General features: G+C 46.2%; 1 protein-coding gene across 1 annotated transcript in view; it reads right to left on the bottom strand.

Moving 5' to 3' along the window:
* LOC147673893 (septin-7-like) overlaps positions 1 to 24,480 on the bottom strand; it is a 137,659-nt gene that overhangs the window by 91,265 nt on the left and 21,914 nt on the right. Inside the window, exon 2 of the mRNA XM_086947781.1 lies at positions 14,063 to 14,162. Coding sequence (XP_086803907.1) covers positions 14,063 to 14,162 — 100 coding nt within the window. The remainder of the gene's footprint in view (positions 1 to 14,062; positions 14,163 to 24,480) is intronic.

Raw genomic sequence — 24,480 nt, 5'->3', positions numbered from 1 at the left:
ATTCAAACAATTACACCAGTCGGTGATTCAAACAATGCCTGTAGGCGCTATGACATTGAGTATTGTTCAGTTTGTTAGGCGCTTCAAACAAGTATACAGCGGGGACAACTTTCTCTGGAAGTGATGTGCCCTCGAGGTATATTTCATGTAGTGGCACCCTCTCTAGAGCTTCAATTAATGTGGATCCCTCGCAGGCAAAATATTAGCGTGCCGACGCATTTCCAATCCCCCTCTGCCTCAGGGAATTATCATCAGGGCTTAGACCATGGTGTAATCTTATCTTCTTTGCTGAAATTCAATCTCCTAATAGTATCCTCTTAGCCACTGGAGTCTTTGTGTTTACTTGCAATGACTCCCACCTTGTATCCTTATTTGCGATTTAAATTGAGCCAAAATACTTAGAGGGCTTTACATTCCACCTTGTGAATATTGTAATCCTTTTTCAGGGGATTGCTGGCTCTTCTTAACAGGTTATGACTTCCTGATGGAAATTTAGGCTATATTCTTCAGGCTTCACTTGGCAAATGGCATTTCTCCACAAGCATTCATCAGTCGTTATGTTTAAGTTTTTGAATTGTCCAGTTTTTATGTGTTTACCAACAATTATTCATGAGGAATGTATAAATGAATGAAATGTGCATTATTTTCAATGCTTTTACTTTTTTGCACTTCAACTCCAGTCTGAAGGTGATTTGGCTGCAGGTGTGCAAGAGCCACTGGAGATGGTGAGCGTGTCTGCCTCGGAGGCGGGTTGTGATGCTTTGTAGACAAGCCGTCTGGTTCTAAAGACAGAGCAAGCTTGCCAAGTCAGCCAGTGATGTTCCATCAAGGTGGAGGTGATATGTGTTCATTGGCTTAATCAGGAGTGCTGCTGTCCGTAGGATGTCCTGGAGGTGGGGACAGTGTGGAGACAAGGAGGTCATGGGGCAGGATATTGCCGCCCTCTGGATGAGTGTATGAGAACTTGAATGGAAGTTCTGAACTCTGTTTCTGGGAGGACATTTTCCTCTTTGAGTGCAGAGAGCTGGCACCAGTTCATCGTACTTTTCTTGGTGGCGTACGTGCAGGCAAGATTGGCGTCTAGGGTCAATCAAAGAAACATTGCATTTGGTGTGGCACAGCGGCCAGAGCAGCTGATTCCGGAGCACAGGACTCACAGTTCAATCCCCGGCGGCAGCTCAGCCCAGTACCATGTGTCTTTAGGCAATAGCTCACTTAATCTTCCAGATGGCCCTCCGCGCCTTGAGACCACTTGGGGTGATTTGTTTGAGCTTTACAAATACCTGGTTATTAGAAGGTTATAGTGTTAGTTGGGGTTTGAATTCATCAGAGTTCAGGTTGTTGAACCAGTATTCGCACACTATTTGCCACCTCAAATTAAATGTATTCAGTGCAAACTAGCTTGGAAAATTTCACAAGTCCTCAATAATACAGATAATAATACAGATAAATGCTCAAATTACACAAGGAAAGGCACATTCAATACACCCTAGCCTTTCAGCATGAACCAGCCACATAGAATGGAGTCTGACACTGCCATCAAATAAAATGAGAAAGTCCAGTGGGCCGATTTCCACCAGTTGTCTGAAGAGTGAACTAGACGCTAGCGTGGCTATACTTGTTGGGTACAAAACTAGTGTGCCAATGAATGCAACTTAAAGAGAAAAAGCATTAACAAAGCCACCTGGCCTGGACACACAAGCAACTTTCAATCAGGGGTTTGTAAAGCGAACTACTACTAGTGGTTCCAGATCAGTCGAAGAGCCAGGTCTTGAGGCCCTTCCTGAACATGTGCAAGGTCGGGGTGCGCCTGATGTTTACCAGGAGCTCGTTCCAGGTTTTGGCTGTGATGTTGGCTGCGATTTAGGCAAAAGCTCTTCCGCCGGTTCTGTTTCCGCAGATGCGGGGGACCTCTGCCAGGGTGAGGTCGGCGGAGCAGAGGTTTTTCTTGGGTAAATGGAAGGATAGAGGCTCTGAGGTATTTGGGTCCTATGTTGTGGAGGGATTTGTAGGCGTGGGTGAGGAGTTTGAAGGTAACCCTCTTCTCGAGGGGAGCCAGTGGAGATCTCATAGGTGTTGGGTCATGTGCTCATGGCGCTGTGTCCCGAGGAGTCTGTCTGCAGCGTTCTGGATGGTCTGGAGCCTGTGCAGAATAGTCTGGTTGATTCCAGCGTAGAGGGCGTTGCCGTAGTCCAGCCTGCTAATGAGGAGTGCGTGGGTGACTGTCATTCTGCAGTCTGGGGGGGATCCACGTGAAGGTCTTCCGGAGGATGCAAAGGCAGTTGAAACTAGTGGAGGAGACGGCATTGATCGTGCAGTTCATGGAGAGTGAAGAGTCAAGGATGATGCAGAGTGTAGTGTTTCACAAGTGCACAATATTTTAGTTGTCTTTTTACAGGGGATCTATGCAACGGTTTTAGTAAGTCCTGCATCCATGCAAGGGTTACAGTCCTGTAGCATATGGGTCTCTGTCTGCTTACGGGTGCTTACCCACACATGTCTAGTTGCTGGGTTCATACCCTTACACTTGCGCACAATTTTTGTTTTTCTATGGTAGGGCGTCAGTCCCTTTGCATCGGTTACGCATCTCCATCCCATGCATTCGAGTTTACATATTTAGCTTACGTTTTATACGCTTTTTGAGTGCATTTCATGCTTTCATTGCTAGGTATGTACGGTTTTTATTAAATTTTCTTTTGGAAAATATACAATTATCTTTGCATTACAATCTTGTCGTATGATAATGGTGTTTGGATGAGGAATCTTCTCTTACTTTTCCTCATCTTCCTTGTTTATTTCTTCATTTCTGTTTTCCTTCGGAGGTCTTCTTCTCGTGTCTCTTGTGGATTCTGAACTTTCCTCTGCTTCTCTGTCGTGTTTCCTTTCTCTGCTTTCATTCGCAGCTTGGAGCCCTGTGTTCTGTTAGTTCTCCATTTTCTGCCTCCTTTCATTCCTGTTCTGGCCAGTGGGTGTGCTTTGGGGGCAGTCTTTTGTGCTTCCTTTTCTCCTCCGACGATATTTTTTCTTCTTTTCTGTTGTGTATATAAGGGAGGATCGTTTCTATGTTTGTTTTTCTTTCTTCTTTGCTTCTCGATTTTGCTCTTGTTGCTCTTCTTCCGATGGCTTTTACGGTTCCGTTTCCTCTGCGTTTTCTCTTTTTTGGTTCTTCTCCCTGGTTCTCTCATTGTTCTTTTGTTTATTTGGGGGAACGGGGGAACGGGGGAACTGTTATATCCGGACTTCATTGTTATTCATGCCCTGCCTGTAGAATCTTACAGTGATAACATGCCTTGGAATGTTGTGAGACAAATAGTCACAGTTGACTGGGCTGAGCTGCCTGCGCTGGTGGGTTTTCGCTGTGATCTTGTACCATCTTCAATAAAAAACTCTTTGAATCACCTGAACTTGCGTGGACTTTGATCACTACACCGAGATTCAGAGCGTGGTCTGTGGGGGTGGGTGGGTTCCCGAGGGCCGAGGGCCACCAGGTGTTGTCCCAGGTGGAGGTTCAAGGCCCCGAGGATGAGGACCTTGGTCTTCTCAGAGTTTAGCTTCAGGCAGCTGTGCTTCATCCAGGCTGCCACGTCTTTCATACCATCCTGGAAACAGAGTTTGGTGCCCTCTGGATTATTCATGAGCGAGAGGATGAGCTGGGTGTCTTCGGCATAGGATACGATGCAGAGCCCATGCTGTCAGACGATGACGGCGAGGGGAGCCATGTAGATGTTGAAGAGTTGGGGCTGAGTGATGATCCCTGTGATACTTCACAGTTGATTTCAGTGGGTTTGGAGAGGGAGGGAGGGAGGGGAGTCAGATCCTCTGGATTCTGCCGAAGGAGGATTGGATCCAGTCTAGGGCTATTCCCTGTATTCCTGTGTCATGCAGTCTGGCCGCGAGAGTGCGATGAGACACGGTGTCCAAGGCTGCAGAAAGATCTAGAAGAATGAGGGCCGCAGTGTGTCCCTGGTCGAGTAGTGTGCGGATGTCGTCAGTGGCGGCGAGGAGGGCGGTCTCTGCTGTGGTTGCTGCAGAATCCGGATTGGGAGGCGCCTAAGATGGAGTTTTCTTCTATGAAAGCGGTCAGCTGGGCGTTCACAAGTCGCTCGGTGACTTTGCCGCAAAGGGGAAGAAAGAGATCGGCCGGTAGTTTTTCAGGTCCGTTGGGTCAGCCGATTGTTTCTTGAGGAGGGGTTTTACCTCCGCCCGTTTCCATTTATCTGGGAAGATGCCTGAACTGAGGAAGGCGTTGATGGGGTGTTCTAGTTTGGGTGCGATGACAGTGGCGGCTCTGTGGAAGATGTGGGGAGAGCAGGGGTCGGTTGGGGCTCCTGAGTTGGTTTTCTTCATGGTCATTGTGAGGATTTCAGCGTTAGCGGGATCCCAGGCCGTGATGGTCGGCTTATTGTCGGTGGTGGTGGGGTGGATGCTTGTCGTAGGTTCACTTAAGTGGTTGTAGAGAGCCTTGATATTGAGATGAAAGTAGGAGCAGAGTTTGTCACAGAGTTCCTGGAAAGGTGTGACGTCCGTGGCTTTGCAGGTGGGTTTTGTGAACTGCTGTATGACGTTGAACAGTTCCTTGGTGTTGGTCACGTTGGTCTGGATTTTGTCTCTTAAGAAGGTCCATTTGGTGTCTCTTATGCGCTGGTGGTATTCCTTAGAGCATTCTTGTGGTCGTTCCGAGCTTCAGTGGTTTTCAGGTTCCGCCAGGTTTTATCTAGCTGTCTGCAAAAGCGTCTGGCATCTTGGAGTCTTGTGGTGAACCAGGCGGCTTTCTGCGGGCGTTGTTTGGCAGGGGGGTGCGAGCTTGTCGGAGATCCAGCGGCAAAACTCTGGCTGCAGAGTTGGTGTTGGTTGCAGCAATGGGGGCGTATTGACGGAGGGTGTGTTGAGGTGCTCTTCCAAGACCTTGCCCCAATTCAGTCATGGCGGGCGTGGGGCGGGTTTGGGTACAGCGGTTGTGTTGAAGGTGAAATGGACGCAGTGGTGGTCAGGCCAAGGTGGCTGGGTGGTGTGGCAGAAGCGGATGTTAGTTCATCCCGCGAAGATTAGGTCGAGGGTGTGTCCCGGGCGTTCCCTGGGTGGTCTCAGGGGCTACGTCGATGGTGAAGGATTTGCGGCAGAGTCTGCAGGAGAACTGCCCGTGGGTGGCGTCCGGCGAGGATCTAGCGCAGTCGGCGTGTCTTCCGGGGTTGAGTGCGTGAAGGGTGGTTGAGTCGTAGCGGTGAGACCCCGGAGGACCAGGATTCCTGGCGCTGGTCACGTTCAGGGCGCAGACTGGCTTGACTTCCGAAGCGCCAGCTGTGCGCAGTTGCCATAAGTAGGGGAGGGGCGGGGCGGGACCAGGTAGGAGGCAGGAGCGGGACTGTGTAGGGGGCAGGCCCCAAGGACAGTAGTAGCGGGAAACTGAGCAACAGCTGGAATGTCAGAACAATAAGTAACAGTAACACAGGGAAGAGAGTGAACCTGGAATTAAGGCAGTAATAATCTACATCACAGAAAACATCCAAGTAATACAGTAAAACCTCCAAATGCGGTACAATGCAGTGCAAGGATTAGCAGGCATATGGGAGTAAACCTGAGCGTAGGGGCTGGCTGCTGGCTTGAACTCTGCTGGCGAGGACACAGGAGCTCAAGAGCAGAGCGACCGATGAGGCGGAGCTGCCGAGGAGAGTGCTAGCCTGGGTCAGAGAAAAAAAAGGCAACCATATAAAAAAAATAATGAGCAGTCCTGGAGGCTCAGGAACACTCTCTCTTGATAATGTAGTGTCTGGAAAGCTTTGCAATGTGAGAGCAGGGAAAATAACTTCGCTTTCAGAGTCGGCAGTCAATAGATGCAGACAGCTATCCTCCTGCTCTATATTTGGGGGGCGGAATCAAAATGTGAATAGCACTTAAGAGATCAATGGGTGAAGAGGGGGTATCCAAAAAAAACCAGTATGTGTGGAAATATGTACTTTTAGTATTTTAGTATGAATGTTTGGGAAAACATTCAGCTGGCGAGGCCACCAACGTGGTGGAGGAAGGTAGGATCTGACGGCATAGTTACCCCCAACTTTTCGCCTAGTGTTTTGCTGGTTTTTGATCAGTAGGACTGGGATCCCGCTAATTAGGACCCAAGTCTATCTGCTTACTCCTTAAAATGTTAAGCATGTACTTAGGTACACTCCAGATTGGATACTGGGGAACCCTTGTCAGTCCCTAGTATACGATACACATGTACCCAGGGCATAGGTACCCCAGATGCCGCCCAGGGCTGAAGTATGTATTACGCCACCCATGAGAGGACATGCAAAATGTAACTACAGGCCTGCCAGTGCAGCCTGTGTATGATGCTGCATGTACAACTTACTTTAGATATAGATGTACTCTATCTATAGGTCACTACACTTAAAACCAGTCACTCCTCTAGCAGGCCTTGACAATCCTGAATGCAGGGTGCTGGGTTTTACATGAGGGTGCCCCTGCATGTGCAGAGCCCCTCTGCAGCCTTCGGGACCATTCTCCCGGGTTGTCGGTGACGCAGCCATATAGGTAGAGGTGCATTATATGCTCGCGTAAAATGCTCTCAAAAACAGCTGCAACAAAACAGGTTGTGTTTGGTATCAAACACCTTGGAATTAAACCTCCACACCGGTAACCGTTGAGAGGTATGATTCCGCCCTTTTGAAGCAAGCTTCCTGGGGTCACTGGTCTTCCCAGTACCAGCCTTCTCGACCCGGGTTTCACAAAATGGTTGCTGCCGACCAGAGACATTTCTGCCCTCCTGCTGCTGAGCCAAGCTCTGGCAGGGGAAGGCAGGAAAAAAAGGAACCATGTCACAGGGAGGTGTGACGACCTCCCAGACAGGATTTAGTGTATTGGGGCTGGGTGGGTGCACTCAGAGTTCCTGAAAGTCTGCATCTAGGGCACACTTGGTGTCCCTGTGCATAGTCTAGTTCAAACCGGTCCTGGGAGCCGTTAGCTCCTGCACGGGTGCAAAACTTGACAAAGGACAGGGGAATATCCGCCCCACTGTCCTGAGCCTCCCCTGGGAGGGTCCCCCGAAGCTGTCCAACTCTCTCCCGTGGGTACAAAAAGGCTTACCTGGCTGTAGGACCCTAGATTCAATGTGGACAAGATTCTGGTCAAGAAACCACTGAACTTCAACCATCTGGACACGCTGGACTTCGACTGGGCTCAACTTAGTCTCCCTCTCTGTCCAAAGCATAGTCTGTGCATGTGCACCATACATGCTCTGTGCAGGACCTATGGAGCATCAAGGACATCCGAAATATCTCCCTTGGGGTGAAGGAGTCACTCCCCTACATTCACAGGCACAGTAATAAAACGGACCAGTCAGCTGAACCTGAGCTCCTGTGGGCTCCGAAGGTTCCAGCAACACAGGAGGAGGGTTCCTACGTTCCTTAAGGTCGAGCTGCCCTCTCACCGAGTTGGAGGCCAGTATCCCTTATGGGGACCGCATAACCCGAACCCCCTGTGCACCGCATACTTTTGCAATTGCATATGCTTGTTGCCATTCCCAACTAAGTGCATTGGGCTATTGATAACCCCAAACTCTGCACACATTTCGTACAAAGGACTTCAGCCTCCTTGCACTCTGTGCCCTGCAAGCGGTTACTTTGTGAAACTGCTAGAGGTCCCCTTGTGACTCCTGTGCCTTCGGCCTCTGTGTCCAATTCTATGTTCTAAATGGTTTCTTTGTAATCCACTGGGAAGGGTCCTTAAACACTAAAACTGCAACTGCGACTCTCCAATTGAATTATACGTAGCATGCAGTTGTGTTCTCACAATGCACCTGTCCTCTGTGGCGTCCCTCCTTACTCACGTTGGGTGGTTCCCTGGGGTCCGAGCGATTCTACAACCTCTAGACATTATCTAGATTCGAGTTGTGGTGCTTATACCACTATTTTAGTATATGGTTTGGTCTCCCCCTGGAGCCCACTGTGTATTAGTGCTACTTATGTTTGTTTCTGTACTACAGTATTGTGTGCTTTGTGTTTATCTGCGTGTAGCAGATACTGTGAGGTATTTAAGAAGTGTTATAATAATAAATACATATTTGTATAATTACTGTGTGGTTCTCCTTTCATTTAACTAATACACCAAGGTTGCATTCTGGTAAAACCAGCTGCTTAACATTCCTTCAAGACTAAGCCTGAAGGCTGCTCTCCACAGCTACCACTTGGATAGCTTTCTAAGGTGATCTTTGACCTCTTAAATCACCATAAGGACGGTTTGGTCTGGTGCAATGTGCGCACTTTAATTAGTGGACATCATATACCAGGCCACCTTCTCACACATGGTCTACAGTCAGACTTAAAAACGGAAGTCTTATGTTTCCACAGCCACCAGGTCTGAGCCACACCAACATGTCCCTGGTTTGCAATAAATTAGGCTCCTAGCTATGGAAAGAAACATCTCTCATACATACGAATCATGCAACAAGGTGGCATGTATGACGAGCGCTACAAGCAACAACCTCAAAAAAGCAGAGAACAGGACCAAAAATCTACTTTGATGTCAATTTTCACAATTACTACCAAAAAGGCCAGTGGCAGCATCAGTGGGGTGTTGTTTTCATACTTGGGAGCTAGAGCCTTGGCACAGTGTAGCTCCAGAAATATAGGTAGTAAATGATTGTACAGTTTCTTGAATGAAGAAAAATGTGTAGGAAACCAGATTGCAATTCAGAAGTTTTTAAAGTCACAGACTTCTTATGACAATTGTTTGAGGCGTAAAACAGCCAAATGGGAGGGTTTGACACATGAACACTAGGTGCTGAGCCAAATAGACATAAAAGTTAGCCTATTCTAATAAAAGCTGCCAAACAGAGTAATTCTTGGGTAGCTGATAATTAGTAATAGTGTGTTTTTTTTGTGTTTTCTTATTTGGGTTTTTTTGCTTTATATAGAGCAAACTCGACAAGATATCAGGTATCAGAGCGCTTTACATGTGCGCCAGTTTCGTCACTGATGGACACATTAATTTTTTTGCTAGGCGCGGGGAGATTAAGTGATTTGCCCAGAATCAAAGGATGTTGAGCGTCCCTGCCGAGACTCCAACGGGGTTCCTCAGCTTCGAGGTCGACCGCTCTAGTCGTTAAGGCTACATCCTCTCCCCATCTTTGTCTGTACCACAGTGTGCCTACTCATCAACCTATCCATCCAAACACCTCAAAATATTGAATCAGTGCATCTTCATACAGAAGCACCAGAGACTGCACTGGCACTTGAAGTCATAAAAAAATCCACCCTACAGAAGTAAAGCAGACTCCATTCCACAACCCGTGCTTCAGCACACCCTCTAAGTCCCAGCAAACTAAAGGCATTACCTCTTTAACTCGCCCATACTTGCTTGCATTAGTCCATAAAAAGGTAGCAGGTGACAATGGGGCTTATCAAGCAACCAGCAAATCGTAGAGGTTCCTTCCTCGACCCCAGTGCCTCCACAGCACCCGCCAGCAATCCCATTGGCTATTTCACTCTGGCTGAAGATTAATAACTGCTTTGTGTGCTACTTTCCCTCGAATATTCACATGTAGTGGCAGAGGGGGTCCAGAGACACAGAATCTACTCTGCCAATCACAGCAGCCGTTCTGTTCCCCAGATTTAAAGGTCACTCTTTGTGAGTCTAACTACAAATGTAAACACGAACATCAAACCCAACTGCTGTGAGCTGCGAGGATGGTGCTAAACAGCATCTGACTTCAAGCAAGGCAGGGGAGATAGCCTAGTTTCTGCAGCCTGACAACAAAATCAATAAGCCCCGTAGCAAAATAAGAATTACCGGCGTAGTTACAGGGATTTACACTGACGTTACAAACGCTGCTCCAAATGACAATCAAAGCACAGGCTCCCCTTCGCATAGTGCCCAGCCCAGCACCTTCTCGAGGGAGCTTAGCTTAAGGGAAGACCCGTCCATTCAAAAGATTTCACTGGCCTCAAGTGAGCGAGTCCATTCCCAGAACATGAGGTTAAGCAAACAAAAGAACCTGCTTTACTTTATTTATTTATTTTGAAAGTTTTATATAGCGCGAACAAGATCTTCGCAGATATCAGAGCGCTTTACAGAGGAGGGGAGCATGTATACGCAGATACATCAATCATGTTAACAGTACATTGAAGTGATATCATAAAACAATCAAGTAAGTCAATTTCAAAGTCAAAATAAAAATACAAGGGTTCGAACAAGTAGTACAGATGAGTATCAAGTCTTTGTAGTTTTTCCCCAATAGTGGTTCAAGTGTATTTAGCCATGAGGATTACTTTTACTGCTCTCTTGAAAAGTATGGTAGAGGTGATGAGCCTTGTTTCAGGGGGGAGCGAGTTCCAAATCCTGGGAGCCATTCCTGAGAAAGAGCGTTTATAGGTTTTTTCCTTGCGGAATCTTTTAGGCTTTAGCAAAAGATTGTTTGTGCCTCTAGTGTTTCTGGAGCCTCCAGAAATCGTCAGCTTCTGAGCGAGGTATCTAGGTGAGCTCAGGTGGACAGCCTTGTGGGTCAAACAAGCGATTTTCAGGTGTATTCTGGCTTCAAACGGCAGCCAGTTCAGTGATTTGAAGTCAGGGGAAATGTGTGAGTGTTTTTTTGATCCAGTGATAAGTCTCGCTGCGGCGTTTAGAGAGGCTCTTATGGGTGCCGTAGTAGCTAGGGGGAGACCGCAGAGGGCGGTGCTGCCGTATTCTATTCGAGGTATGACTAGTGATTGTACCGCAGTTTGGAAGTCTTTGGCTGGAAGGAAAGGTTTAAGTTTCCTAAGGGTGTTGATTTGGTAGTTTGCTCCCTTAGTTGCTTTGTTGATGTGTTCCTGCATGCTGAGATTGGTGTCAAGTGTTATGCCCAAAGATTTCGCTGAGTCCACGATGGTGGGTTGAACATTGAGTGCCGTTAGGTCTTTAAGCCACATTTGTGCGGTAGTGATCTTCGCGGGAGGTGAGATCAGGAGGAACTCTGTTTTAAGGGCATTGAGTTTGAGATGATTAGCGGCCAACCAAGATTGGGTGCTTCTGATCGTGGAGTTCAAGAGCGTGATGTCTTTGGGTGATTGTAGTTTGAGATAGAGTTGGGTGTCATCAGCATACATGTGGAAGTGTACATTGGATTCTTGCAGCAAGGTGGTGATTTACAAAAAAATAACTTCCTCTGAACCCCAAGGACCCACCATCCTTTGTTATCACAAGTTTCATAGTGGAGTTTCAGGTTCAGCCAAGTAAAGAAGCAGCATCTGCACATGTAGCCAAGTACCAAATAAGCTAAACCACTGACCTCAGAGCGAGTAGCCAAAATGACAAAACCTCCCAACACAGTACGCAGTCTGTCGGTCGGGTACCATTCGCAGGAAAACAAGGCATGTAAACACTCGAAGGGTTAGCTATAAGAACTGGTCAATGAAAAAAAAAAACAACGCACTTTGAACAGGATGTAAAAGTTAATCAAGGCCCTTAACCCCTAAGTGACCTCTGACTGTGTAGTAGAAAGCATAAACAGTGACGGAACCGGTGTGTGTGGGAGGGGGGCGGGGGTGGGGGTCATATGTACTGGTTTTCGAATACATGGCACTTCGCTAATAAAACAAACGACCCTTTTCACGAACACATCATGTGGCATCGTTTGTGCACTGCCTCTCTACTTAGTAAACATCACAAACGAATAAATAAAAAAGTCTAGATGATTTTTCAATCAGAAAAAAAATACAATTGGCTTTTTCTGTGTGTGCTAAAAAAACGGTTTTCCTGTCATGCGCTTGACAGGTGCAGTTCCCATTCCACAGTGGTACTTTCTGCACTGACAATATGGCGCGCGGAACCGATCGTTAACGATGCGCCACTTATTTACGGCTACTACAAAGGCTCAGGGGACCTCAGGGAATTAAACAGAAATAGAAGTAGGATACCGACGGGCAATGCAGGGACACGAGCGTTCTCGAGCTTCTGCTTCCAGACTACAAAGTCCTTCTCGTGCCACAACTCAAGCTGCTCCTCCTGGCGCTGCATAGCAACGGTTGTTAGACAGCTAAACCCGCGCTCCAACCTCTCTTCACACCTGTACTGGCGAGATGACAATTCCAACAAGGATGCGCTTCGGTGGGGTTTGCAAAACCTGCGGTGTGCGTTTCAAAGTAGAGAAAGAGAACAGGCGGACATTTTGTATGCCTGCTGTCCCAGGAACGTCGCGAGACGGGGCCACGCTTTGCAAGTCACCCACACACATCTGCGAGCCAGGCCCAGTGTTTGCGTTTCGCACAGAGACGGTTTACGGAATAAACTTCACAGTTTGGCAGCAATAGTTTACTTTGTCTCATCTGTTTGACATTCACGACTCCCGAAGAAGGCAGGCTTCATCTTTGCACCGGGTTCTGGCCACATCCTGGCTCAAGGGCTTTAAGTCCCTTGAACTCAAAGACAATAACAACAAAACTATCACATTTAGTCTTCGCTCAAAAGTAAAATGACACTGCCTTTTAGAGATGACGAAATAAAAAATGTAAAAGCTTCCTTTCCCCTCCGTAAAGGCTGTTACCAGTTTGACTAGCCACGTGATCACACTTAATCTGCGACAACCATGAGCCAATGTTTAGCTCCTGCCCCCAAATCCATATTACAAATACTGTCGAAAGTCTGTCAAACCAAAGTCACCCAGAGGTTAATGTTGGCACCACTTAGGCCAAAGAAGGGAGATAAAAAAGGACACAAGGTTACATTCACAGAAAACACCCATTCACAAGGGTATCTAGCAAGCCGGTCACATTTTATACAGGATGTATGAAACCATTTATACGGGGGAGAGAACTCAGATATCAAGGGTTTGTTCAACTCTCTTCAAAGTTCACCAACGAACTCGACTTAGCTTAAATTTCGTGGGAACGTATTAAGAGGGGCTTCATTTACTCAGATATGTAAGCTCCGCTTCCACCCCAGCATGAGTGTGCCGACCCTACAAAATGGACCAGTGTGGACAGTGGACATGGGGCGGAATAGCTCGTGCTACGAAGCCCCAGTTTTCGTTCAAATATTCTTTCACTACCCACCCAACCCAGCTCGCCCAATCACGTGCTCAGCACTGACCCCGCACATGGCCTTCAGGCAAGAGCCGACTGTCTCGTCCTGCTGTCACGGGCTATGGGAAACCGTTACCCTCCCCCGGGGAGGCCCCATCTGTCTCATGTCTGCTTCTGGGTTTGTTTCCAGAGGCCACATTCACCCCCCCCCCCCCACCCCTTCCTAGGAGGGAGAGGGGAGGCTCCTTCCAACTTTTGCAAAATGTAAAACAGCTGCCTCCCATTACCGGGGCTTCACAGCATTGTGAGCTGCGTGCCTGAGCCAGCGAAAGAGAACAGGGAAGCGAAGCACAATGAAAGATCTCACCATGTACCCAGTCCCACCCAACCTCCTCGAGCTATCACTGAACACGATATCACCAATGCAAGCGCCCCGCACTAGCACAAACAACTGACCGAGACTTACTCAGACATCTACACACCACCTGGATACACTCACTACAGCCACACCAACTACCGCCAGCCTCTCTCTTCCAGTCAGTACTCCACCCCCACCACAAATTCAAGCGCCCCCTCCTCTCGATTCTACCACTTATGGAAGGTCTACTCCTTATCCTTGTGCGATCACCAGCCCTCTTTTAGCCTTCACCAAACTCCGCTCATCTTTGATACAATGTCTCTTGGATCAGCTCTCAACCCATCTTTACCTATATAATAACCCTTACCCACTCCAAAATCTTCTCACTACGTGAGCCATCAACTCCAGCCATCCTTAACCTAAAAACCCCACCCCCACCCCACCCCACCAATCCTCTTCCCGTGAAACATCAGCTTCCTCACCTTCCTACTCAGTCCACTACACTGTGCCTGCCCTGTCCACCACAAACTCCTCGCTGGTTGGTCTGCTAGCCTGACCTTACCCTAGCTTTGCATTTACTCTGAATGGATTCTTCAATCCTTCATCACACAGCCACTAACTCGCCTCCGCCAACTGACATATTACCCATCATCGTCTTACTTCCATGTCAAGCCTTTGAAAACAAACTGAAGTCGTGCCCATAACTTACCCACCACCATCAGCGTGAACTCAAACCCTCGCTTTACTGACTTCCGGTACACCTGGTTGGGAAGGTTGGCGAAGCCCACATAGCCATCCAGATTCCGTTGCTGTTGAGAGAAGAGAGAATATGTTAAAGACACTACATTTACCAACAGGCCCCGTGTGCCCAGTCAGACCCCCTGCACCTCCCCGATCTCTGCAGTCACCTGTGCAACAGGCACCTTCTGAGCGAGAGGCCTAGTTGCTTGACATGCCTCAACCAAAGATGTAAACAAGCTCATGTCCACGTTCTGCCATGATAATCAGTGTGTGTGCGCGCTTGTGTGTCCCCTTAATATACTCAAAAATGTTACAATGAGGATTCTGATCAGGACTAGATAATAGTCTTAAGACACTTAAAACTGAACAGCAGTTGATTTATTTACAAGTGGTACAGAGCAAAAATACAAATAAGAAGAACAGATCTTCTGAACTGATGACTTGCAATCAAGTTGACAACGAACTGGAGGTTCATTAGTCAGTCAAAAATGTATTCAGAAGGAAAGGTTCAACATCCAAGTCGTCACCCTAAAGATTTACGTTAGAGTGCAGAATATTGCAACACCGCCATTGATGATAAAAAAAACTATGATGATTAAGAAAACGGGGTACGCCTGTGGTATTTCATGTAGGAGACATCCCACCTATGGATAAGCTTTCCATTTGGCTAGGCCCACAACACATTATCGTCAAACTCTGCAACAGAGTATGAAAACTAGGCAGAGGTGGACCGGAGTACGTGAAATTGAGACACAAACCTAAAAATAAATTCTGGATTAGTTAGGAGAATAAGAGTGAACAGCTTTTCAACAGAGAGGGTTAACTGCATCACGCTGTAGTACATTAACAAGTAAAGTATTCTTAATTTTCAGAATGTGTATGCCCCTGATGTGGAATACAGAACTTACCACATTCACCAACACCTTATTTACAGGTGTTAGTAAGTTTTTGGAGCGCTGAAACAATCTAGTCATTATAGGTGGACAGGATTGTCAAGTGAAGGGAAGTTGGAGTTTAATTGGATGCCAGGGGATCCCATGGCCAGTATTCTTTCTTCTGAACCAACCATGAGTGGGCTTTTCAGTTACAAACCATTTAGAACTCAATTTTCTGGGGTTTTCTCAAACATAAGTGGTTAGTTTCTACCCTGAGGAGTGGATGCAGCTTGTTCCACACTTCGGGAGTCTGCTTGCTCAGAAACATGTCCCATGTTTTAGCCACTGGAAACCCATGTTGAATTAGCCTGAAAACACCTATCAAAGACAACTTGCTGAGCTGTACTGAGCAGTCACTTTCTGTAAGCATTACAGTGTAGTGAGCTCAATTTATTCGGGCGTAGACTACACACGTTGTTGTCATCAAACACCAAGATATTTACTGCAGTACACAAGAAAGCACCACCAAAGCATGTCCCGATCTGGCAACACCAACCATCAATCAGTTTATGGAACACTCAAACTGATCGCTGAATTATCACACAACAAGTTCCACATGGCTATCTAAAAACAACAAAGAGTACAAACAAGATAAATGATACAGTGCCTGAACTTTACCGAGTAGGCATTGTGCATGGCGTACATGATTCTTCATCTAATGCTTTACTTCTGTGACAATCTGTGGAATTATTTAAACTCCAATTTCACATGGTCTTGTGTACCAAGATTGACAGAGTCTAGCAGTCCGATTCTGTGCTCTCTTTAAACTGTCTATATGGTTCTTGGGAATTCCTGCGAATAGAACTTTACAGTAGTAAAGGGGTGACATAACTATTGTTCACTTTATGTTGCCTCCACAGCATAGAAAACTGGAACTTGACATGTTTCACAACTGCGCTGATCTGCGATTATTGATATGAGTTCAACTGAGGTCTAGCTCCTTACAAAAAAGGAAGGGGGTCCTTCCGCTGGCAAGGCATGAGCAACTCGCACATTAGAAAAACAACATGGTATTTACCGAATGGTAAATCTATTCCACTTGTAGAACTGTGTCACCATAGAGGACCTCCATAAAACATCCATGCAGTGTTCTGGAGGCTTGAGTTTCAGATTTATTTAGCGATTTTCTATAGCACAGACTAGAACTAGAGGTGTCCGAGCGATTTACATAAACTTAGGACACCTATGGACCACGCACGCAACCTGGGATTCCTCCTAGACTCCTCCCTCACGATGACCAAGCAAGTCAACGCAGTCTCGTCCTCATGATTCAACACCCTGCGCATGCTCCGAAAGATCTTCCGGTGGATCCCCACCGAAACCAGAAAGACTGTCACCCAGGCCCTCGTCCCCAGCCGACTGGACTACAGGAACGCCCTATATGCAGGAAACACAGCCAAACTTCAGAAACGCCTTCAACGCATACAGAACACCTCCGCACGACTCATCCTCAACATCCCTCGCCACAACCACATATCCGCCCACCCGAGAAACCTGCACTGGCTCCCCGTCAACAGGAGGATCACGTTCAAGCTGCTCACCCACGCACACAAAGCTCTCCACAACATGGGCCCAAATACCTCAACAACCGCCTCTCGTTCTACACCCCCACCCAACAGCGCGGCTCCACCAGCCTCGCCCTCGCCACCGTCCCACGGATTCACAGAACCACCACCGGAGGAAGATCATTCTCCTACCTAGCGGCCAAAACATGGAACTCCCTCCCCGCACACCTACGACTGACCCAGGACCATCTCACCTTCAGGAAACACCACAAGACCTGGCTATTCGAGCAATAGCGGCACCCCCTTCCCCTCTCCCTCCAGCGCCTTGAGACCCTCACGGGTGAGTAGCGCGCTCTACAAATGTATTGATTGATAGATACAGTTGAGAATTAAAGAATACAATGAGCTCTAACACACAGAAACGAATACATATCTCAAGAAAATGAGTACCAAAATGAACAGAATAATAATATGGCTGACTTGGTCTATGGGAGACAAAGACTTGAAGCATCAGAGTCCCAGGCTTAAGGGAGCAGTGCTATCAGAGAGAGCAAAGGGTGATCTGTTGACTGTTTTGGAACTAGTTGACTCAGAGTTTAGGAGTACCAATATGGGCTCCCATCCCCCTCACAATTGTGAAATGCGTGTTTTTCATACTCCAGAAGCTCAAACCCAAATTTTCATTTCGCAAGAATAGCATACATGCAGAGTATTCTTATCCACTTTGGCAAGGAGGTCCAACACAATAGGAACCTGAAACATGTGAAGAAAGTCAGAATACAAGTCTTCTTTCTCTCAAGTCGGAACGAGGACTTTAGTCCCTTCCATAACTTTAGCATTTATTTTTATTTATTTATTTTGAAAGTTTTATATAGCGCGGACAAGATCCTTGCAGATATCAGAGCGCTTTACAAAGAGAAGTACATGGGCATGGTTAAACAGATAAATCAATAGGTCAATTAATACAAGTAAGTGGCAACTAAGCCCAACATGAGTACAAAGTAGTACAAATAGGTGGCTACAGAGCCAAACATGTGAGTAATAGAACAGTTAATACAAATAATCAACCATGTGAAGCATGTGAAACCTTCTGAGAATCAGAGACAGCAGAATGACTGTGTGGATCCATTTCATCCCAACGTTACTCGATGGGCTTTATCATGGTGGAAAACTGGTCTATTTTAGTCTCATCCAGAATCATGTAAGTTGTGATGATGTAGGCAGAGTTCTCATCTGGCTTGTGGCTTTCCTCCTTGGAGATATTCTGCTGGCCGCCTTATCCAGGTTTAAATTGTCATTTAGCATAAGCCCTGCTGTGCCTCCGTGTCCCTACTTTACCCCGTTTTTGTGCCTCAGTTACTCATTCACCATGTGCCTTCTGATCCTCCTGTACAGTCCAATGCATTCCCTCTCGTGCCAAGCTGCTATGGACAGGTCCCTATAAGCTGCCCTTGTCCAGTCACCCATGCCTTCACCCTACCCACTCCTTGCTGCGGTCTTCCTCCTGTGCGTACAAATGTGCTCATCGCTATGCGACCGCACACACTATGCACATTCCCAACTGCTTTCTTATTCCTGGTGCCATCCTGACACAGGCCCCTCCTGTACCTGTACGCCTCAAGTGCATCCTTTTGAGTACCTCTTTCCATGCTACACCACTGCACAGTTCATACTCGAAAAGGATTCACCTATGCCAAAACCAGGAGCGGAATCAATTAACTCATTTAGTTACGCTGTAAGATTGAAGCTTGCACGGACATTGCCCATGTTCTACCTGCTCTGTGAATATTACTAAAGGAAACACTTCTAACTATACAGAAGCCAAACGACTGCTTAGTGAACATTTCTTTAAAGTATCAGCTGGCCAAGACAGATTGACCAGATCTGACAGAAGTATTAATTCCCTGCAGATTTTTTAATAGAATTTCACGGGTACTTTAGGGTTGAGGAAAGATAGGAACCCGGAAACAGAGCGAAAGACTACAACATTGACTCAAACTAGTCACGAAGTCCTCCAGTCACTGCAAGATACTCTAGAGCTGGGTGTGCAACTTGGGTCTAACAGAAGGAGATCCATGCCGGGTTTTCAAAATATCCACATAAAATAAACCTACATACATTGAATTTTATTTGAATGGTCTAAACTGTTAGTTTATATCCTGTGCAGTTTGTCGTGCTGTGCGGAAATATTGTACAGGTGTTTGGTTTCAACTGAACTGGAGCATAAAAACATGGAGGATTATGCCTGGCCAACTCAGAACAAGGCCAAGAAAGGGCCACTGGGCTAATGGAGAGAGAACACAAACATTGAAAAACATTTACTGGCTCTTGGAGATGAGCCCTGCTGCGAAGAGTCCTGATGGGCAGACAAAAATAGCCCAGCAGCAGAAATTCTGTCCAAGGAAAAAAAAACGATCAAAAATTCTCCTTTCCCACGACCCAAAATAACAGTAATTGTATTCGAAAGTGCTTTGCATATTTTTCCTGCTGCTTTTTTTTCCCCCTTTTGGAGTAGTTTGCGGTTCACTGTTTGGGTGTAGCTGTGCGGGTTCGCATTTTCTATCCCTCTCAGTCCTTGGTGTTTGGCTGCCTGCTCCATTTCCTGCCCCAGTAGGCATGGTTGGAAGTCTGGCACGAGACGAGCTGGGGCCCCTGCATGAAAATCACTGCATAACCAATGTTACCCAATCAGGCAGTATGCGCGCGACCACTTTCAGTTAAAATTGAAAGCAAGATTAAAGATGGATATTCTCCAACTCTGCAGGATAACTTACCCTGCTTCAGACACCAAGCACGTCAGCTTGATTACCCCAAACATCTTCCATTATTGAACTCACATCCGCATTGTTAAGTATCTTGCGTCATAACAGTTACCCACGCGCTGTTATAGGCCGGGAATATGTGTTGCACGTTTATTCATCCTTTAATGACGCACAGATAGGAAGGGTTAACTTACTGTCGATGCATGGGTTCAGATTCAGCACTGTTAAAACTTTAATAGCGGACATCCACCCGGAACACAAAGCCGCGCCACTGGGAATAACAACGTTTCGCACTACCTCAACATCCCTGGCTCACCGTCTCAAAGGCGGGGCTGAAGGCCAGTACAATTCTTGAGTTTCAGTGCCTAGCAAACACAGAGCGATTAAAAAGCCAACTCCCCACTTGTCAGGACACCGAATATCATTTTTAGGATAAAGTATTCACTGTTGAGTTCATCTGAGGCACCCCCATGGAAAAAGGGCACTGAGTTTGTGGAACTGTCCACCATCCATGTAGTGTTTCGTACTTGTCTTTATGACAAGATCGTGCTGTAGCTCCATCAAATACTTGGATTAAAATACCGTGGCCCCTGGGGGGTACTTGAAAAATTAGAGGCTGGTCGCATGTATAGATTAAGAATGCAGAGGAAAACGGAGGAAATGTAGTTCTGTGTAACAAAAAGGGAGGAGTTAACCCCCCTGAAGCCTGTGAACATAGCGCCAATGGTAAACTTGGATTTAATAAAAAGCAGAGAAAGGGGTCAGGCAAATCATTTTTGGCTGACAAATCCAGTATAAAAATTAAAAAAAATATTAAAAACAAGCAATGACAAGCCCGCATTTTTTTTTGTTTACTTGCAAAGTTATGCCATAGACGTTAAAAGTAATAAATAGTATATTTTTTTTATTTATTTAGTTCACCACCGAAAAGTGCGTTGCACATGTTTAAAAATAGAAAAAAAGCAAGTAAAGAATGAACCTCTGCCTTCCAACATTTGTTAAGATAGTGGTGATTCAGGTTACAAGTGGATACTTCTTTTTTTGAGATGGGTTTAGATAACAATGAAGGAATGGGTTTCACTTAAAAATAAATAATTCTCTTCAGCCCCCATGGGAAGGCCCCCAAACTGGCTGCACTATGCAGCGTACACATGCGCATAGCAGTCACTTTAAGTAGTACACATTTAATGCTCACTCTCTCATCTCTCCAAAACTGAAGAGAAAAAGATCCCTGAAACGCTCTCTCTCAGGGAATGCTCCATGGATTTGGAACTCACTTTCAAAAGACCTCTGCTGTAATCCTTCCTCCACTGGTTTCAAACGGAACCTCAAACACTATTGAGGAACAAATATTTCAACTCGCTCCCCTGATCTAGCTACACTAACAGAACATTCCATACAGTCACCTGACCCAATGTAGCGATGTAATCCATAATTAATGCCTAAGAGCAGGGTTCTCCAAATTCTGTCTTGGAGGGCCGGATCCATGCCTGATTTTTAACATATCCCTGTTTAGATAAATGTAGCCATCTTAAAAAGCTGGCATGGATCGGATCCGATCCGATCCGCCCCCCAGGTCAGGAGGACATCAGCAATGATCAATGCACATAATTTTGTTTACTTTTGTCCTGTAATGAGAGGATGGATCACAGTCACTAGCATACATTAAGCAGAGTACAATTCAGCCACGGTACAATACCAGCTTTGTTATGGAGAAGCATGAGCACACCGTCTTAGGACGTTGCTGACAAATGCAACAAGAAAGAATAAATATGACCAAGTGACCATATTTGGCAAGGTCACTGACAGTTCCTCCAGCGGATGCTTAAGGGAGATACACAAAACAAGATTGATGAATGAACTTCCTTCCTGGAATGAAAACTCGCGGAAGCAATTATATTTCATATCACATACAATAGTGCAACATGCACAATGTACGCGGGGCTCTGAAATGCTGCATTTGTTACGGAGTACACTATCTGCTTAAGTCTGCACCTTAGGCAGGTAATACATAGTAACAGTTTTTTAGATAGCACTTCAGCAATTTCTAGGAGCTGTATATAGCTGGAGTTACAAATATCCAATCTAAGGGTAAACACTGCTCCAAAATGAAGCGAGTGGAAGTCGGCGTTGGCCCTACAGAGATTTTAAATTGGGACCTGAAGACCAGAGCAGATATTAATCAACCAAGACTTCTGGTCTGCTTTTAGTTTCACTATGGCGTTCATAGTATAGAAACAATTTTTGGCCGTACACTAGATTGCTCTTTGACTTATCCCACCCGTATTTCTATTTCGGTAAGTGTTGAAGATGTGCAATCGCTGCTCGAAATGCACCGGGGGTCCATTCTGGCCGCCTCCTCCTACCCCCAAGAATAAATTAATGTATCGAAAGCATATTGTCCTTTTTCCGATCAACAAGTAATTCTTGTAGGTGGAATGTTTCCAACCAAGGTGACCAAGGGATGTGGCTTAACGGCTATAGCTGCCTAATTTGGACCTGGGGTACCAGGTTCGTGTTTCGTCGTTAGCTCAACATCCTGTGATTCTGGGCAAATGAATGTCCTTGTGTAATTTAACTGGTGCTCCTGTAAAAGTGCTCAATACCTTCAGGTTGAATTCTCGCTATATAAAACTGAAGACTAAATAATGTTAGGAAACCAAAAAACTGAACATTGCCCAGACATAAGTAGGACTATAACATCTACCAAAGGACACAATGACTTAGGACGGCGCTCGCCAATATTTTAAACAGCCAGCTAAGCATTTAGGGGGATACCATAAACGTGTCTTTTACATATAGTATATCATCTCTGTTAATGGAAGTGATTGGCTGAAAATGCCTCTGGATAAAAGCTCTGTATCGCAACAGTTGGTCTCCATCTGTGTTCAGTCGACTCTCTAAAAACGGGGCGCGCAGAATAAACGGAAATCTGCTGAGACCTATGATGAAAGAAAAAAACAGGAATGCCCCACGAAATCTGCGACCTTTGCTCACCCTAACTCAGAGCTTCATCTGTGTCTGAACATTTTTGTTAGGGCGTAAGCTTGCGTGTTTGAGGCTGAAGGCTCAACTTTGTTTTGGCTACTTTTCAAACCCCAAATATTTACAATATTGAAGAACTGAGGTGTCCTCCGTCATGTTAGCTAGCTGTCCTGGTGGTTCGCCTTCCTAAGACAACGCATTTGCGTTATTGAATGAAGGCGATGATGGCGCACCGATCTTCGTTCGCTTCCTTATCAGTTTTAAACTTGTGCCCCTCTCTGAAACAGAACATGCTATCCAAACTCCTCACTCTACGACTGTTTTTAGTACCAGTATGTTGCTTTTTTTTAGGTTAGTCTTAATTTAAAGTGAGAATATGACGCTACTGACATGAATTTAATTGTATTGTATTGTCTAAGGCTGGTCATTTGGGAAAGTTGCTGAATCTCGGTGCGGTCAGTGGTGCTTTTTGAGAAACTAACATTTTCAAACTCTTGCAGGCTATTTGTTTTTGCTGGCTTCTCGGGGGTGTACGTAATGAGATCCAGAGGTTGGCACTCGTGGTCCAAATGAATTGTTTAACTTTATTGGGTAATCTTCTGCGATCGACTTAGGTTGGTCTGTGCTTTCTGCTATGTAGAATGTGTGTGTGTGTGTGGCTCTGTGTGTATGTGTGGGTTTTTACAAGAGATTAAGCTAATGGCAATGTAAATGACAATGCCATTTATTTATCCGTTTTCAAAACCAACACATAAATACAAATTGTCATTTACAATGCCAATAGCTCTAACTTTTCCAAAGGCGAAACCATTGCATTGTAAATGCTTGTTAGGTTTTGCCTGACAGCACAACCATCTGCAACACATGTTGTTGCCATCTCTTGCTATTTGCTGTTTGGTACATCATTCCGCTTCCTGTTGGGTGCTTGCATTACAATGGATGAAGGACTATTTGACATCTCAAACGTTCACTGAATCTTCACACATTAATTTATCTTATAGATGCATTATTAAGAGAAATCATCCGGGATGCTATTCCGGTTTTCTATTACTCCGCACCTCAAGGGAAATGGTGCCTTTATTTCTAAGGAACAGCGAGCTAGAGCAGTAGGATTGCTTATTTTGGCCCAACGGGACAATACAACAGCACCAGATCTTGGCCAACCAGAAAAGAAACTAAAACAGCTTGTGCCATTCAGAGAATCAAAGAGGCACTTCTGTAATTCAGAGCAACTGGTGGCCCTGAAGGGATGGCAGAAAGTGTGCTTCGAGGATAACTACCAGGCACCATCCTCTAGGCCTTTGGAACTTAAACAAGCAACTTACTCGGAGCCATCGCCAGGTTCATAAACCTTCCAGTTCTCGGTCAACAGCAGATAAAAGCTTAAGATTCCATGTCTGTTTCAGTAACTGCAATACAGCATGTGAGTTCCTACAAGGACAGATGCCATTTACCATCTTTTGCTGTGGCCACCGGCTTTGGGTTTAGTATAAAATAAATGTCTAAAGACTGCAAAGTTTTAGGACATTAGAGCAATCACTGCAGCATGGTTTCAATAAATGGGAAAAGATCCACATCTCACCATTGTATGGTCAGATAATGCTTGGGTACGAGATGGCTGGCATCTTAAGGGTAGCAGTGGGCATGGTCGAGCAGTGCAAGATGGCAGTCACCATCTAGTAGCGCTCCGGAACCCACACTGAAAATCCTACCAAATTTGGGCTCAGTCAGCGTCTAACAGATACTCCCTGCAGCTGGGAGCTAGGCAAGGCTCCTGGGGGACAACGAGGGAGGCATGTGGCACCAGGACAAGACCTTGTACGAGGACTGATCCACAGAGACACTACGGACCCAAGACAGCAGCCGTGCGGTCCCAGCGCTCAGGCAGCGGAGGGAGGAGACGTGACATGATGAGGCGTGGCCATCGGAGCTGCAGCGGGCCAGTCTCACAGCTGGTGCGGCCTTGGGCCTGAGAGCAGCTAACAGACCCAGCGAAGGAGATAGGTGTTCTTGCTGGAATCGCAGCCTACCACCCGGGAGCACCAAAAGCCCTGTGTGGTGCCGGCCGGCACCCACTGTGTGCGCCTCGCCCATTGCGGTAAGCTTCTAGTTTGCTCAGCAGGCCACCACGGCTCCTTTTCCAACCCCTCACTTTTCTCTGATAACCTACCCAGCACTACAGTATCAAGTACGCGTCCT

This window comes from Lissotriton vulgaris, chromosome 12, assembly GCF_964263255.1.
Source record: "Lissotriton vulgaris chromosome 12, aLisVul1.2, whole genome shotgun sequence".
In the NCBI taxonomy this organism is placed as follows: Eukaryota; Metazoa; Chordata; class Amphibia; order Caudata; family Salamandridae; genus Lissotriton; species Lissotriton vulgaris.
Note: the sequence above shows the minus strand (reverse complement) of the source record. Positions and strands in the feature narration are given on the sequence as shown.